Source organism: Sinocyclocheilus rhinocerous, unplaced genomic scaffold, assembly GCF_001515625.1.
Source record: "Sinocyclocheilus rhinocerous isolate Xijiao unplaced genomic scaffold, SAMN03320098_v1.1 scaffold2941, whole genome shotgun sequence".
NCBI classification, from domain to species: Eukaryota; Metazoa; Chordata; class Actinopteri; order Cypriniformes; family Cyprinidae; genus Sinocyclocheilus; species Sinocyclocheilus rhinocerous.
The window spans coordinates 7039-18213 of NW_015642529.1; the positions used below are offsets into that span (position 1 = coordinate 7039).

At 35.8% G+C, this 11175-nt stretch overlaps 1 protein-coding gene across 1 annotated transcript; it reads left to right on the plus strand.

The window, feature by feature from the left end:
- The first annotated feature begins 614 nt into the window (after window positions 1-614).
- On the plus strand, window positions 615-10031 carry LOC107756183 (zinc finger protein DZIP1L-like). Its single transcript, XM_016573217.1, has 14 exons — window positions 615-1127; window positions 2092-2176; window positions 2335-2459; window positions 4237-4398; window positions 4565-4693; window positions 6003-6065; window positions 6489-6639; window positions 7205-7267; window positions 7370-7503; window positions 7821-8010; window positions 8122-8296; window positions 8444-8646; window positions 9607-9740; window positions 9885-10031. Exons 1-14 carry the CDS (start codon window positions 615-617, stop codon window positions 10029-10031), a joined length of 2274 nt encoding a protein of 757 aa, XP_016428703.1.
- Window positions 10032-11175: the final 1144 nt, after the last annotated feature.

Here is an 11175-nt window from a genome sequence, read left to right on the forward strand (position 1 = left end):
GTGGAAAAGTTCATTTATTTTAGTAATTCAACTCAAATTGTGAAACTCGTGTATTAAATAAATTCAATGCACACAGACTGAAGTAGTTTAAGTCTTTGGTTCTTTTAATTGTGATGATTTTGGCTCACATTTAACAAAAACCCACCAATTCAAATTTATTGAGATGCACCTGTATATAACACACACTATAATAAATAATAATACAAAATGTAAAAAATAAAACTAAATTGTCTGCTTTTAGATTTAAAAATGTATACATTGCTATGCATTGGTGGTAGGATATTTTTGCTGTTTTTGAAAGAAGTATTTTATGCTGACCAAGGCTGCAAAATTGATTTAATCAAAAACACAGTAAAAGAAGTAATATTGTGAAATAGTTTTACAATTTAAAATACATTTTTTCTGGTTTAACATATTTTAAAATGTAATTAATTCCTGGATGGCAATGCTGAATTTTCAGAAACAAATACTCAAGTCTTCAGTGTCTCATGATATTTTAGCTATGCTAATTTGATTGTCATAGCTAAACTAAAAATATTGTGTTTTCTCTCCCCACTCAGGCTCTGTTTAGGAATCACCACATCCATTCACCTCTCTATCTCAAACCTTTCACTATGTTTGGCCAGTTCTCCCCTGGTGAGCCCTACAGTGCTCTCTCTACCACACCGCCCTTGAATCCAGCACACCTGCTTCAGCCCTTCCGCTTCCGCTCACGAACTGAGCCCATAGACTGGAGGCGTCTCTCTGCTCTCGACGTGGAACGTGTTGAGCGAGACATGGATGTTGATATGCTTCAGAATTTCATTACGACCGTAACGTTCTGTGCCGTGGAGGGCGAGAGGTGCCCAAACTGTCGAGGACCTGCTGACCCTTCTTTGATCAAACTGCTTCGTATGTCTCAGCTGAGCACTGAGTACCTGCTGCACTGCCAGGACTTGCTGAGCTCTCAGCTGTCAGGACTGGAAGAGCGCCTGCAGGCGGCACTCTCTCTGGTCCAGCGAGGAGAAGAACAACGAGCAGAACTTGAAAAAAATTGGCAAGAAGCCAAACAGGAGAGTCGACGGAGAAAAAAAATGATTGCCACTCAACAGCTCCTCCTGCAGGCCAGTGCTAATCATTATCACAAGGTGGTTTTCTTAAAAATTTAAAACTTTTGAAACCCTTTTAAAACCTTACACTTATAATCATACATACTGTTCAAACATTTGGGGTCTGTATGTTTTTGTGTGTGTGTGTGTTTGAAGCCTCTTATGCTCACCAAGGCTGCATTTATTTGATCAAATCTATACTAAAAACAGGAATATTGCAAAAAGTATTAGAATTTAAAATAACTGTTTTCTATTTTAATGTATTTTAAAATGTCATTTATTCCTGTAATGGTAAAGCTAAATTACTCTAGCCTTCAGTGGCATGTGATATTATCAATGTTAAAAACAAACAAACAATAAAATTGGAAACTGTGACTTTTTGAAGGATTCTTTAATGAATAGAGTTCATAGAACAGCATTTATTTGAAATAGAAATATTTTAACATTGCGCATTTCTTTACTGTCACTTTTCATCAATTTAATGAGTCTGTGCATAATGAAAGCATTAATCTTTTTAAAAAATAAATAAATAAATGAAAAATCTTACCGACCCCAAACGTTTGAATGGTAGCGTTTTGAATTTGTAGGCTAATAAATGTTTTTTTGTTGTTGTTTTTTTTAGAGTGGGCTGCCAGTTTCAATCCCTCCCACAGAATCCTATTCCCCTCCATAAATTCCTTAAAAATATAGTGTGATATTTTGTTCTAGATAATAAAAATAACTTTTTTTTATTGAGCTATCATTATACTAAGCTAGTTGGCTAAGCTGGTGTTTTGCTAACCAAGGCTAACTGAAAAGATAAACAATTGGAAATGTGTAATATTAGCATTTTTAGTCTGGTAACATAATGTTATATGTAATATGCAATTTAAGAAACATTAATATACTTTCATGATTAAGCAGATATTGTAAAATTGGCACGGAATGAACTACTGGCTGCTCGGTGACCTTTAGTTATCATAATACCAGTTCTAATATTTTGATGCCTTTTTATTCATGACAGTGCCAGTTCTGTGAAAAATCATTTGTCAACTACTCTTACTTACAAGCACATGTTCAGCGACGACATCCTGAAGTTACAGATGCAGGTTGGTGGAAAAAAATAGTGTCTGTTATTTTTTTGAACTAAGTTTAATAAAATTTCAGATATAGGTGAGCTAGCAGTTCACTTGAATATCATTGATGATGTGGTTGGAAAGAATTATTAATAACTGAATATCACTGCTTGTGCATGTGTATGTCTCAGAGAGACAAAAGAAGCGGAAGGTAGAAGAGATGGAAGATAGGATAGAAGAGCTGAAGGAGAAACTGAGATTGACGCAAATGCAGCTACAGGCAGAGAGAGAAACAGAAAGTTTGAGGCGTCAGCAGGTGAGTTTGTTTAAATCAAGTTCCAGCATCCTATACAGCTCTAAAATTCTTCAAGGGGTCATCGGATGCGACATGCACTTTTACAAGCTGTTTGAACTGAAATGTGTGTTGGCAGTGTGTGTACACAACCACCCTATAATGAAAGATCCACCCAGTGTTTTTTTTTTATCTAGTTAAATCATTTCCCCTTTCTCAAATCGAGCCGATCTCAGATGCCTGTCTGTGTGACGTCACACAAACAGGCCCCTCCCACGATAGTTTGACTGACAGTGGTGTTTCAGCACAGACTGGACTGGTGTCTTACCTTAGACCCACCCTGAGTGAGCTGTCATCAGTCTGCCATTGTTTCACCGCCGGAGCAGATGTAGACAAGAATGACTCCTAAGCGATTGAGGTGTTCTGTTGTTGGATGTAATAATGAACATAGCAGTAGTCATTTACTCCTGACATCTGAGCCGCTGAAGACGCAGTGGATTACCTTTGTTTTTGAAGGGAATGAATTTGATCTACCTAAATGTGTCTATGTTCGCGTGAATCATTCGTGATTCAGCTTCACCTACAGAAGAAGTGAGTGTAAGGTTTTTTAATTAAAATCTTTGCAAATCGCCTTTCCTAATAATGTGCTAATTAGCGAGTTTTACGATGAATGTGGCTAAAGTTTACAGTCTCTCAGAGAGTGGCTCGGAAGAGAGGGGCGGGGTGAGCAGAGCTCATTTGCATTTAAAGCGGAATGCAATAATAAATATATTCGTGCTGTAGACAGACCTGTTTTTGACAGGGTAAAAACGGTGTTGTTTTACACTACCATTGAGAAATTTTAACCAAACTATGTTACAGACTTTTCATTAAGACCCTAAAGAATCATAATCAAGTTGTGGAAAATGGGCATCCGATGACCCCTTTAAATAACCCTATTTTCTTCTGTATCTATTTCCAGTATTTTATACTTGCTGAAATTGTCATGTGTTTGTTTGCTTATTATCAGTTCAGTAGGTCTTATACTTCTTAAAGGTATAGCTTTCATTTACCCACCCTTACTGTTATCAAGCTAAATTTCCAAGCTGCTCTTTTACATACATTGAAAGCATATGGAGACTATACATTATTTGCATTTATTGGGGGAACACAAAAGTTTTGCGAGTGAAACCAAAATTCATTGAAATCATTGAATCATATTGAAAATCATTGAAATATAATTTTTCCATCACCATCTCTAATAATTCTAAGCCCTTAAAATCACAATATGTCATTTTCGCCGCTAGAGGGCGCGTATTCAAAATAAACAAATAGACAAAGGGATATTTTAATAAAAAAAAATCTTATGCCTTTAAAGGAATATGTTAATGGAAAAATGAGATGAGAGGAAAAATAATATTCCAGTGCTTTTGTGTTCCCTTGAGTAACACAAAATTTTGCGTTATATTAACAAAGTTTTGCTTTCTCCTGGAAACTTTTTGCTAAACTTTTTTTTGCTAAGCTTTCTTGCAAAACTTTTAAATGCAATCACAAAACTGATGATCAAAATAATTTGAAATGGGAAAAAAACTATGTTTCAATGCTTTTCCAAGTAAACATAACGTTTCTTGCAGGAATACAACAAGACAACACAAATGCAAAGTTTCTAGGGGGAACGCAAAAGTTGTGTGAGCAAGTGTAAAAGCATTGAAAGATCTCATTTTTACATCACCATTTCCCCTTAGATGACGAAGACTCCTTAAACTCCATATGAAATACCAGTTTAAGAGAAAACATATCAATTAATTCAGATGTGTTCCAGGATCAAGAGGAGCAGCAAAGGAGAGAACAGTCAGAGAAGGAAGCACTGGAGAGATGGAAAGAAGAGGAGAGAAGAAAATCTCAGCAGGAAATTGGAGAGCTGAGACAGTTATTTCTCCAGGAGTCTAAAGACATGGCAAGCAAGAGCTCATGCATAGAGGCTGTGAGTATACATTGGTTTAAAATGAATAGCCTGTCACCAGTAGATGGAGACAGATCCTCTGGTATGTATGCCTGCCAGGCAGCCAATAGATGAGCTACTGGGTATGTTTTTGGTTTGTCATTGCAATAACATTCTATGTTTTTTTTTGTCATCGTTCCATCTATAGAAACTGCTAATGTTGCAGAACAAAGAGGTGGGTGAAGCTAATAATGTCACTTTACAAGAAGAGAGTGACCCTGAGAAAGAACTGAGAGAAAACAAAGAGAGAGAGCTAAAAGAGAAAATGTCCAGGAAGGTGAGAGTTATTTGCTTGTTCACTGAGTCATGCATGAGTCACTAATACAATGCCCTTTTAAAATGAATGGTTATTATTTTTCAAGTTGGCAAAAAAAAAAAGAAAAAAGAAAAGAAAGGATTATTCATCAGCAAACACTGAACAACTCTTAGGCAATTCTTTCTATTTAGGAATGCCCAGTAAAGAATTTGAGTCGAAATAAATTACGAGACTCAGTCTCAACTCTGTGAGTCTCAAGCATGAATTTTTGTGACTTAAACGCGATTAAGGCATATTTTCTCATGCTCAAATATAGGCTAACTAAAATACAATCATGGTCTAATTGGCTAGGTGCACAAGATGGCGTCTGTGATCTTTGGTGACACGAGTGTGGGCGTGCTTACGGTCTTTGCAATGTTCACATTTACTGTACGGGGAAACTTTTATACGAAACTTGGCTAGATATAATAAATGTTTTTCAAATTAAATAGGTGTTAGTGGTTAAATAGTGGCATATCAAAGACAAGAGAACACATCCTCCTTACATTATTGCGTACCTCTCTGTGGTAAATCATCAAAATACAGCACAGAGATTCCTTCATTCTTTCTTCTGTTGATTATGCGGTTCAGCATCCGTCCAGGGATCTCTTTATTCAAACACAAAACAAATAAGTGTGCAATATAAATTTTCAGAGAGTTGATTTTGTTCTGACTGCTGGGGGATATCAACTGTTCATTCTCTTTCTGCGTGGAACAGCTCTATATATAAGATCGTAATGTTTGCGACTGTTAAACAAGATTTCAACATCCATTATGGACTCTGTGTATGTATGTTTTAGTAGCTACATTTGGTAACAACCCTCTACAATGTGAGTAAATCACACGCTATGTGACTACATTTCCATTCCATTTTCCTGTCAAAATAGTGGATTTCATTTCAAACAACAAAGTGTACAGTTTTCAGGCTACAAAATAGATCATTCTGAAACAGCTGAATTTCTGGTGTCAAAAATCTGGTCCAAAATCCTACTTTACACAGCTTCGTATTATAATCTGTTATTGTTCCACATCACGCGGAATTTTCTGTTGCTATGTTGGCACTGCTTGTCACTGAAAACTGATGTAAGGTCAAACTACATTATAATTTTTGGTTGTAAATTTGGTTCTGGGTTCTTAAATTAATTTATAAAAAATTATATATTTATATACATAATATATATATATATATATATATATGCATATATGAGACTTTTTAGTTCACAGAGTGCTTGCATTTTTTGCTGTTTACCAGTTTCTCAATATATTATTCATGTCCATTTTTGTCATTTAGAAAAGTGAATGGAAGAAGAAATTACAGGAAGCACAGAACAGACATCGACAGGAGAAAGAAGAGGCAAGTCTTTCTAGTATTGCACTGTCTGGGCATTATGAGTGTATTTAACATTTAGTTTATTTAACATTAAATTTTTGTTTAAGTTAAAAGATGTTTAAAGAAATTTTAAAATTCTAATTAAAAAATTATATAAAATTATAGTTATACAGAGCTTATTTGTTAAATAAGAACTATGAAGGGAACAAAATTACATTTAAAATGGACTTACCGTGTAATTTGACAAACCTCTGATGATTTCCTGAATTTATTCGAATGCACACTCTAAAAAATGCTGGGTTAAATATAACCCAGCATTTTTTAGCGTGCAGATATAAATAATTTTAAGATTGCTACAGATACAGGTATTGGCTCTGCTACACACCCCTATGGGCAACATATTGGAACACTCTTATCATGTCTGTGATTTGTATGTGTGTGTTACAGCTGAAGAGTGAGAATGCCAGGCTTGTGAAGGCCTTGTCTGTGGAGAAGAACTCTGGCTCCAGTCTGCAGAAACTTCAGCAGCAGGTTGTCTCTCTCTCTTCTCAGCTGAGCCAGAAGGACAGACTCATCAAATCTCAGGAGGAGAAGGTTGGTTATTTACTTCACAATTACAAACAGTGGATGAAAGATAGCTATAAAACCATGCTCTTGTCAGAAAATGTTACCTTAATAGTGAAGTGCCACTAGAGGCACCAAACAGAATTGCAAAAATAATGTTTACAGAATCCCCATCCCATCTGCTTTGTTTGGATAACCCAAGTCAGTTACATGCTAAAAAGTTTATTGCAAGCCATTCTGTAAAAATAAGCACCAGTGTTTACACTCTTTGGAGAACCTATAAACCTATAGTTGACTCTACTTATTAAGCTGTGATGTTATTTTTAAAGTATTTAAAAATGACACACTTCACCTTTAACTCATATAATAACATTAGATTGACGAGATTGTAGTTATTGCAAAATGATCTGCTGATGTCTTGACTCTTGAACACTAATCATCTTTCTTATTGATGCTTCACCAGATTAAAAAGTTGTTAGTCTCAGGTAATGAATTATAGCTGCCATTTATGGACTTACTCATTGCATGATTACATAAAATATTGTTGCTTTGAATCGAATTTAATGTGGTTTGACCAATTTTTGTCTCTCATTTGGTAGCTCCAGTGGTTTTGCAAAAAGCCCAAGATGCTCCTGAGGAACCAGAGGAGGAAGATGAAGAGAGTGTGTGGTTCAGTAGTTTCTAACCACAGTACATACTGTACATACACACACCAATCATGCCATTATGTACATTATTAAAACAAAATTTGCATGCACCTTCAGGCATGGAGGATTCAGATGAACCCCAGTGGAAGGTTCTAAAGTTACATAAAGGAAAGTCAGAGCTGATGAAAGCGTCTAGACCTATTCTAGAAGAATCACTGGAGGAGAAACTGGAGAATATGGGACTGCGGAAGGTACAGATTGACTCAAACAAGCATCAGTATTAACATTTAAGGCATAAAACACTAAATGAAACAGTCAGTATTTTAAGAGACATAGCATGATTTAAGTTAAACTGTAGGAATGATAGTCTGATCATTGACATACTGTACAATCCAACTACTAAACTAAAGAACACATCTGTTGCGACTCACGCAACAACAGTCGCAACAAAAATATATAAAGTATGCAGCAAAAAAAAAAAAAAAGTTAATTTTGGACTGTGGATGCATGAATATATGATGTAATTCAACAGCATTGCTCTGTGGTTGAAGTGATGATGTTTTGGCAGGGTACCAAGGGTATCTCTAAGCAAACTTTTAAGAGTCTGAGTGCTCTGTTGACTGGTCAGTGGCTGCAGAGATACAGACAGCAGCCAGACCTTCAGAACCAAAGAGACAACCTGGCACGTGAGGTCATCAGGCGAGTGAAAAGCCTACAGAATAGCCAGGGGAAATTAACACCCAGCACTTTAAAACAGGGTAAGCAAATGTGTTATTATCATGCCACCACACTACCCATTTATCAAGTCAGTTCCATTTGGTTGCCACTATTCTGAACCAAGATCAGTCATTCTTATATATTTGTTTTAGGGGGAAAGAAAAATTCAACCCTAGTGAAGGAAAAAAGCCTCCAATCCAGGGAGGACTCAAAGTCATCCATTCAGAGGGCCAAGAGCCAGCAGCCACAAGCACTTATTCCAACACCCACCCCACGCTCCAATGCACCTCAGAATCAGACTCCAAAAACACAGCAAAAAAAGAATGGGTAGGCTATACTTTCTTTTAAAAGTGGTAAATGTTCAGACTATTCAGAGACATATGAAATAGAAGGTTGAGATGTCAAGCTGTTTTTAACTATATTTAATATTACCTTATCAGTATATGTTTTTAATGAGTATATTTTTCTTGTTAGCACACCACCTTTCAGTTCAGATGAGGATGAGTCAGTTGAGGACAGTGCCTATATCACCAGCTCACGGGGCAGGCCTTCCTCCTCTGTGCGCCTTGTCCAATCAGGATCACTGCTGAACCCAACAGCTGATCCCGATTGGACAGACAGTGAACTGTCAGAGGCTTCTGACACACCCAAACTCCACAAAAGTCCCAATGCACGTGGTGAGCAAATGCCAAAGTCCTATATGTTTATTTATTTTAAAGGGGTCATATGATGCGATTAAAATTTTTCCTTTCTCTTTGGAGTGTTACAAGCTCTTGGTGCATAAAGAAGATCTGTAAAGTTGCAAAGACTAAAGTCTCAAATCCAAAGAGATAGGAGAAACAATAATGTACAGTATGTGGAAAATAATGTGTTTTTTTAACCTTAAACCGCATAAACACATTTCATTACACCAAATACACAAAATACTGTTCTTTTTAGCAGCATCATATGACCCCTTTAATTCCTCCATTTGGAATTAGTCTGAATACCGAATATATTTAATATAGATATGTTCACAGCCCTCTGTCATCTATATCATTTTGCCAAAATAGAGTGCTGCAGTGAGGACACATTTTTGTAGGTGAAAACACCCTGGAAGTTATCATTGCCCTGGTTCCCTATACAAAAAACCCAATTAATTATATTGCAGATTATTGCAAACAATAAGCTCTGTGACCAACAAAAGTTTATGATTCTTACAAGATTTGTTAATCATGATAATCTTAACAAATGAACAACTTTTAAGAATTTTTAACCCTGAATACAATCATCAGACGTGAAAAGCTAAACCTAGACTTGCTTGACTTCAACAACTATTTAGTCAACTTTTTCGACAACTCGATCTTTCAGTCTTTATTTAAAAAAAAAAAAAACACATTTTCATATTTTCCATTAATATTTCAGTTAGAATAGTTTGCAGACTCAAACTATTCTATAATGCTAACTTGTTTCTGGGTTTTGGTCAAAAGTTCATCATCCCTGCAGCACAGAACAAAAAAAACAGAATAGACAGATATTTTTAAAATGCCAGCTATAGAACTTCCAACTTCCTGTGGGATGTAGACATTTTAATTTTAAAAGTAGTTTAGTCTTACTTTATTAGTCAGTTACTTAACATGAATGTTTTTTGATTGCAGGTTCTGTTGTCCAAACACTGACAAGAAGTTTGGAAAGACAGCTAAGCACACCAATCAAAAAGCCTGTGGGCGGGACTAGAGTTCTGCCCTCATCCAGCCCCTCCCCTCGCCCTGCCATTGTAAAACAGAGAGCGGTAAAAAAAAAAAACCCCGCACATTCTCACATATCTCATATATTCTCAAGTCATTTCCATTGCTGTTAAAATCTTGCAGCAGAAATATAATTTGTTTTTGAACATTGCCTTTGTACAAAGCTTTGTAATATACCTGTCTTCTAGCTGTCTGATGAGGAGAGTGACTTGGAGCTGTCCTCCATAAAAGAGCTAACAGCCAACCGTGCAGGAGTACACAAAAGTTCAGAGGTCGGCGGGACCTCAGGGACCAGTGCGTGGAGTTCTGTGGCCAGTAGACCAGGAGCGTGGTGAAGTGTGATGTGACCGTCAAATAAAGGCATGTTTTCATTCCAAACCCAAATTCTCAAAGAGAATTTACAAGTGCAGTTACAAAGGAATCATTATTAAAAGCCTTTTCTATGCTTTAGGACATTAGTGAACCCAAAAATTGTACCCAAAAGAATCAGCCATTACTTGTTTGTGTGCGGTAATATAACCATCAGGTGCTTTGTTTTTGTAAATAGTGCCAAACATAGTCCAGGATACATTTACTTTTAGGAGCCAAGCAGGAAGCAGAAAAAAATTTAAGTTTGTGATATTTAGAATGTAATTGATATTTGAAATACATATGATTCTGATATTGAAGACTATCAATTAATCGTGAACATATGAGAGAAATTTGGGGAAATAATTATATACAGTAGTAAGTTAAATGTGCTAGAAATGTGATCAGAATTGTGACTTTACACATTTACAGATTTTTGGTTACAGATTAATAATGTGTACTTTAATTTTTCTTTGCCTGATCATGGGCAGAGCTTTATCATCTTTTTCACATTAAACTGTTGTAAATTTAAATTTGACAATTCATTTTCATAAGTGCAGATACATTCCATGCTCGTTTCAGCTATAATAATGCCATCAAGCATTATTACTAGCTGATACGAGCATGTACTGATTCTGCACTTATGAAAATTAATTGTCAAGTCATTTCATATTTTTCACATTCTGATACATTTTAGTTTTTTTGCCCTCAACATAATGTTCCAAAATATTTAATAGCTTTAGTTGTTTAGGAAGCACTACATGAAGGAAGGAAGCAGGATACTAAATGACATTCACACCAAGAACGATAACTTTAGAGATAACTGTAATGATAACTATATTAGCATCCACACCAATAGACAATAATGTTCTGTTTATTATTATAAGCATGCTGCAGTTACATGCTCAAGCTCTTTAAAGTCAGATGGATTCTGATTGGCTGTGATGTTTTTATTTTTCAAAAATAAAGGAAAAAAAAGAGTTCTGAGAGTGATTTCAACAATATCAGTGTCATTATCATTATAGTTTTGGTGTGTACTTCCCTATTCTCATATAAGTTGAACGATTATTAAAACTATAGATAGTAGTAATCTTTACAGATTTCATTTGTTTTAAAGCAAGGCATGATCAT

Coding starts and splice junctions, on each gene's coding strand:
- LOC107756183 (XM_016573217.1), top strand. CDS start 615: ATGTTTGGCCAGTTCTCCCCTGGTGAGCCCTACAGTGCTCTCTCTACC. Junction 4,399..4,564: donor AGAGCTCATGCATAGAGGCT/GTGAGTATACAT, acceptor TTCCATCTATAG/AAACTGCTAATGTTGCAGAA. Junction 8,011..8,121: donor ACCCAGCACTTTAAAACAGG/GTAAGCAAATGT, acceptor TATTTGTTTTAG/GGGGAAAGAAAAATTCAACC.